At 32.4% G+C, this 6,043-nt stretch overlaps 1 protein-coding gene across 2 annotated transcripts; it reads right to left on the bottom strand.

The window, feature by feature from the left end:
* Window positions 1–630: 630 nt before the first annotated feature.
* On the bottom strand, window positions 631–5,706 carry LOC145052645 (NADP-dependent malic enzyme-like). Of its 2 annotated transcripts, none has more exons than XM_079000501.1 (20): window positions 5,523–5,706; window positions 4,185–4,378; window positions 3,963–4,083; window positions 3,803–3,877; window positions 3,580–3,731; window positions 3,392–3,497; window positions 3,222–3,287; window positions 2,992–3,087; window positions 2,792–2,863; window positions 2,635–2,718; window positions 2,472–2,570; window positions 2,317–2,364; window positions 2,170–2,223; window positions 1,980–2,078; window positions 1,773–1,862; window positions 1,590–1,667; window positions 1,393–1,467; window positions 1,204–1,294; window positions 986–1,114; window positions 631–904 (listed from the first exon to the last, which is right to left on the bottom strand). In XM_079000501.1, exons 1-20 carry the CDS (start codon window positions 5,562–5,564, stop codon window positions 816–818), a joined length of 1,860 nt encoding a protein of 619 aa, XP_078856627.1. In that variant the 5' UTR covers window positions 5,565–5,706; the 3' UTR covers window positions 631–815. The 2 variants fall into 2 exon arrangements, with proteins under 2 accessions (XP_078856627.1, XP_078856628.1); XM_079000502.1 differs by having other exon boundaries at window positions 4,185–4,336; window positions 5,523–5,704.
* Window positions 5,707–6,043: the final 337 nt, after the last annotated feature.

Here is a 6,043-nt window from a genome sequence, read left to right as displayed (position 1 = left end):
GACAAGTGAGTACGACATAGCCTTAGTGCTGACAAGTGAGTACGACATAGCCTTAGTGCTGACAAGTGAGTACTGACACGAAAGGAACTTGCATTTAAATTAACATGATTCACAAATTGCATCCATCAGTATCATGATTTTGAGAATCTTGCATTCATCATAATCATGATTTTGAGAATGTTTGCATTTTATTTTAAAAAGGCACAGTTTATGCAATAAGTGGAGAAAGGAAATAACACAAAAATGTTTACACAGAATTTGACAATGGGTTGTGGGATATGTCATGTCCTATGTTATTCTTAGCATTTTACTCTCATTCGGGTCGTAAAGCCTCACACTTGTTTTAATAATGGCATACATCTCAATATTTGCATGAGGATGATTTCTAGAAATACAAAAGATTTCTAGAAGACTATCACTATGTGTACTAAAAGTCTCGAGTGGAGGATAACCATCTCCATAAAAGTTGGTATATGTTTAATAGAATTTTCAAAATATAATGTCAAAAAAAAAAAACTAAAAATACAATATGTAACCGGATAGATTTATCAAAAGCAATGTCTTGATAACAAAAAGTCATAAGTATAATGTCGCACCACAAAGCATGAAGATATAACGCTATGGCACAAATAAATGAAAATACATTGCTATTTTTCGTATTTAACCATTCATTATATGTAAAACCTATCACAAGAATACTTATATCATCATTCAAATAATATTGTACAATTTTTGAAACACATATCATTACTTTAATCCTAAAAACAACTACACACAAGGACATATCAATCAAATTTAACCTACAAACTACAGAGTTAACGATAATGACGATAGGTTGGAGAATACATGCAACTCTCTGCGAATTTAACGAGATCTTTAGGACGAGGAAGATTAGATGCCAACCCTAAAAGTAACAAAAAACATCATTAATAACAATTCCCAAATGAACATTTCATTAAGCATTTCATAATGCAAAAGTACTTACCAAGTTCATATGCCCTAGAAGCTACCTTAGCGGCAATAACCGCTGAAATCTTTCTAATCTTCTTGAAAGGTGGATAGATAATACCCTTCGCGTACTCTTCTTCTGTCACTTGAGATGCCAAAGCTTCCGCTATACAAGACATGATAAATGATGATGAGGGACATGTGGGGACCACATAAAAGAAAAAGTCACATCAAGTTAGGTATTTTTCGACTTACCTGCCACCAAAAGGAACTCATCATGCACACGAATTGCACCACACATGATCAATCCCAACCCAAATCCAGGAAATACGTATGCATTATTTGCCTGAATTAAAAAAAAAAAAAAGTTACATGATCAAGTATATTCAATTAATCCCAAGTCATTAATTGAATATTCTGTGTATAAGATAAGAGTTAGATGACCTGGCCAGGCACGAACTCTTTGCCATCATACATGACTGGGTCAAATGGGCTTCCACTAGCAAAAATCGCGTGACCCTGAAAAAATTGCAAACTCGTATGAGGAGTTAATTTCATCACTTTAATCAAGGGTTCATAATTCATATTCGTTTTTGGTCTTTTAGAAGTAAAGATGATGCACACAAATTAATTAAACATACTTGACTCCATGTATAAGCTTCTTCCGCTGTACACTCGGATTGTGAAGTCGGATTAGAGAGAGCCAGTATGAGAGGTTTCTACATGTCAAAAAAAAACGTATTAAATTTCAAATTTTATGTAATCGATTGTAAATAAACGACATTTTATTTTGTGTCGATTCAAGTTAGCAAGAGAGAACTAACCGCATTAATAGATGCCATCGCTTCAATAACTTCTTTTGTAAATTGTTTCCCAACTCCAGATGTTCCTATTAATATCGTTGGCTTGATTGCCTGCATTAACACACTTAATTAACAGAAGCAATTTCATAATATAAAAAAGTATTTTTTTTTCATATAACCAAAAACAAAATATAAAAAAGTAATTTTTTTTTTCGTATAATCATATACCTTGACGGCTTCCAAGAGTCCTTTCACGGGTGCATGATCATGAGCCCACGGTAGCTTAAAATGTTGTAGGGAATCTTTACGCGAGCTCACTATCAATCCCTAAATTCAAAGAAAACACACACACACACATTTAACATTCATAGTAAATCATAGAAACAAGACTCATGAATCATGATCGTTTTTCAAGTACCTTTGAGTCAACAAGCCAAATTTTCTTTCGAGATTCTTCCACTGTAACTTTTGTCTACAAATAGCAATTTTTTTAGTCCAATTTTCAAAGGTTATTATGTTGCTATTTATTGCCGTTTTAGACGAAAAAAATCATGGAGTTATTCACCTTTTTCAATATCTCAAGTGAAATAAGCTCTGCTATACCCGTTCCAGCCTTTGCAACAAAAGAAAAAAAATACGATGACAACAAGCATGAGGAGGGCATTAATGTCTTTTTGCTTAAATATGAGAAATTGGTTCAAGAATATATATGATGCTGACCTCACCAGCACCAAGAAATAAGAACGTATGATCAGATAGAGTCCCACCGATTAATTTCAAAGCCGAAAGCAAACCTCCCAAAACGACACATGCAGTGCCCTAATTACAGAGAGGGGATTACGTAAATCACAAAACGAAATTTTGTTCAAAGGAATTAAGTTACCTGAATATCATCGTTGAAAACAAGATGAGTTGATCGGTATTTACTCAGCAACTCAAACGCATTGTGGTTGGCGAAATCTTCAAACTAAAAAGACACCGTGGATTCTCGTTACAAAAATTATTAATTTGCTTTTATTTACTTTTTCCTTAAACAATACCTGAATGAGGACTTTTTCTCCATAGTTCTTCTTCACAGCTGTCATAAACTCCTCTAACAATTCGTTATATTCCTATATTTAACAAAAATCAATCACCTTTAGCCTTTAAAAACTGTAATTATTAGAGTTTCTGGAATAAATATTCAAATGGTAATTAAAAAAAAAAAGAGAAATTAAGTTAAAAAGTTAAAAGACGACACCTCGCCGGTTGCTCTTTTTTGTTTGAGACCGATGTAGAATTCATCCTTCAACAATGCCTCGTTTTTTGTGCCCACGTCAATGGTTACTGGCAAACACTGTAACAAAAAATGAAATAATCATGAACATGGTCACTACTAGAAAATTACAAATTTACCCCATTTTCAACTAAAACTTAAACATTTTCAATGTAAAATTCAATAGAATTGTATAAAAACTAAAAAAGACTTACAACAGAAGGGCGAACGCCTCCAAGTGCTGTATATAAAGAAAGCTTTCCAACGGGTATCCCCATCCCCTGTGATTTTTATAAACATTGCAAAAAGTTATTAATAATTATAAAAAAAAAAAAAAAAACTTTGCAATTACTGAATTACAGCAGTGAAAAATGTTAGATTTTACCTGGCATCCAAGGTCACCAAGCCCCAATATACGCTCACCATCGGTTACAACAATAACTTGGATATTCTTCTCAGGCCAATTCCTCAACACCTCAAGAATCTTTCCCCTGATAATTCAATTCCACAAAGGACACAATTGTAAATTTACCAAAACAAGAACGATTTGAATTTTGACCAGGTCAAACATACTTGTCTTTCAAACTGATATAAAGTCCCTGTTGACGCCGATAAATGCTGCCGTATTTCTGACAAGCTTCACCAACTGTTGGTGTGTAAACTACTGGAAGTAATTCATCAACATTATCGATCAGAAGCTTGTAAAATAATCTTTCATTCGTTTCCTGCACAAAGGTAGATGTTAATTTTGACTTATTAAATCAATACGATAAGATGATTGAAAAACAGAGGTTACCTGAAGATCCATCATGGCTATGTATCTATGCAATGGAACTTGGTATTGGCGAAGTAGATGCAAAGTTCTTTTTTCCTACAAAATCAAGAAATTAAGAGTCAACAAAAATAGTATAAACAGTTTTTTATTGGGATTTCTCAAACTACAATGGTGAATTTACTTGAAGTTCCTGAGTGAATACTGCAGGTGGCAAAAGGCCTCTCAAGTAATGCGCGTCTCTTTCTTTTTCACTGAAAGCAAGCCCTTTGTTATGTTGTGGGCTCCGCAACAAAGCATGTCCACTGAAACACAATGTTTATATGGAATTTGTTACACTTTGAATTTCGGTTTTTAATGTGGTAAATTGTAAAATAGTGATGAATTTATAGAATAAAATGATGACCTGGCAACAGAGACATTCCAAGGGGTAAATGGTTGACCATCATCATCATCGTCATCATCAGTTGCTGCATTATCATCATCTTGATTACCCGCCATTACTGATAGACTACTCTTTCTCTCTCCTTTATCCCCCAAAACTCCTAACAATTGTCTCTGCAAATCAGACAAGCTCAACAACACTATGCAACAACAAAACTGCAATTTAACCAAAATTATAACTCAATAAATACAGGATGCCCACAAACCATAAATCAAAAAACAAGAAATTAAAAATACTTTAAATCAACAATTAATGTATACACACTTATAAAACCTTTCTACAGACATGCAAGAAAACAAAAGGTTTTATTAGTTGGGTCAAAATTGAAAATTTCTGTACATTCACAAGTTCAAGAACACAATGCAACAAGAAAACTGCAAATTGAACAAAATTACAACTTAAAAAATGATACGCATAAAGCAAAAATCAAGAAACAAAACCCAGATGATACACATTTAGATTGACTAATATCGGGTAAATTGAGATAAGTAACAAATTACTTCCACTTTACTCTTTTTGAAATCGTTAGTTTTCGTTGTGATTATTTTTGGGTAATTTAGACAAAAATATCGTAATATGTCGGGAATTTAAATGGTTTATTTTAACAGTTTTGGAAAGTTGGATGAATTTTGTAACGGTTATTAAAAGTTTCGTAGTTTAAGGAACATTCTCAAAGTCACGTGACCAAATTAGAATTAAAGTAAAAATGCACATTGCTGTTTATTTTAATTTGCCGCCATTTGAAAATGAGAAGCTTTTGATGTTTTTTAACAAAAATTAAGAAATATATTTCCTACCCAAGTAAAAAAATCAAATCTTTTTGGACTTATTGTACACAAATTCAACTTACTATAAGTGGGGATTGCAAAATTAAAGAAATATTTACATTCTGCAAATGAGATAAGCTCAAGAACACAAAACAAGAAGAACAATGTCACATCGAAAACATCAAGAAACATAGCCCAAAAGAATACGGAATTAAGAATTAATTAATAACATTTTAGATTGATTGTTTAAAAGGAAATGTATGACCTACGCATTATAAAATATCAAAAGTTTTGACTTCAATTCTTCAAATCCAAGAAATGTATCATTTACCCATGAAAGAAAATCAATTTTTTTTTAATAACATTTTGTACACGTTTCAAGGAATGTACGCCTACCCACAACAGAAAAATACGATTTTTATATTTTGTGTGCAAATTCAACTGTTTTATGAAGTGGGTTTTGGTCAAAATTGAAAATTTGTTAAAATGTAGATCATCAAGAACAGTAAATTTGAAGAAAAAGAGGTCGTACCAGAGAATTGATTCTCTTGAAGGATGACGATGAGGCCAGCATCAAGAACTGTTAAGATTTTTCCAAATTTTTTATTATTTTGTGTACGTTGGGAAGAAATCTCGTAGCGTATAGAGAGAGAAAGTAGGAGAATTTGGCCCTAATATAATAAAACTTCAAGGGTTCTTCCATTTCTTTCTCCTCCTTTTCTTTCTCTCTGTCTCTCGGTAGATAAGATTTTGCATAGAGAAAAGGGTTGGACCATATGTTGGCCAAGTGTAACTTTGTCCTTTTTGCCCTTACCATTTTATCCATTTTATATTTTCCTTAAAAGTAGTTTGATCACAGTAATTAAATATTTACTAGTAATTCTTCAATCCCAACACAAAAATATTAGGAGTTGTAATATCTTATTGCTTAGATTTCGTTATTTTTATTGATAGATACTTCTAATACAACACGGATGTTATTGAATTTTTTTACTATGAGGATCAAGGTTCATATGAAGGACAAACATTTCTATAATAATTATGCAAATCATT

This window comes from Lactuca serriola, chromosome 5, assembly GCF_051521515.1.
Source record: "Lactuca serriola cultivar US96UC23 chromosome 5, Lser_US96UC23_V15, whole genome shotgun sequence".
In the NCBI taxonomy this organism is placed as follows: Eukaryota; Viridiplantae; Streptophyta; class Magnoliopsida; order Asterales; family Asteraceae; genus Lactuca; species Lactuca serriola.
The sequence above is the reverse complement of the archived record's forward strand: the minus strand, read 5'-3'. Positions and strand labels throughout refer to the sequence as shown.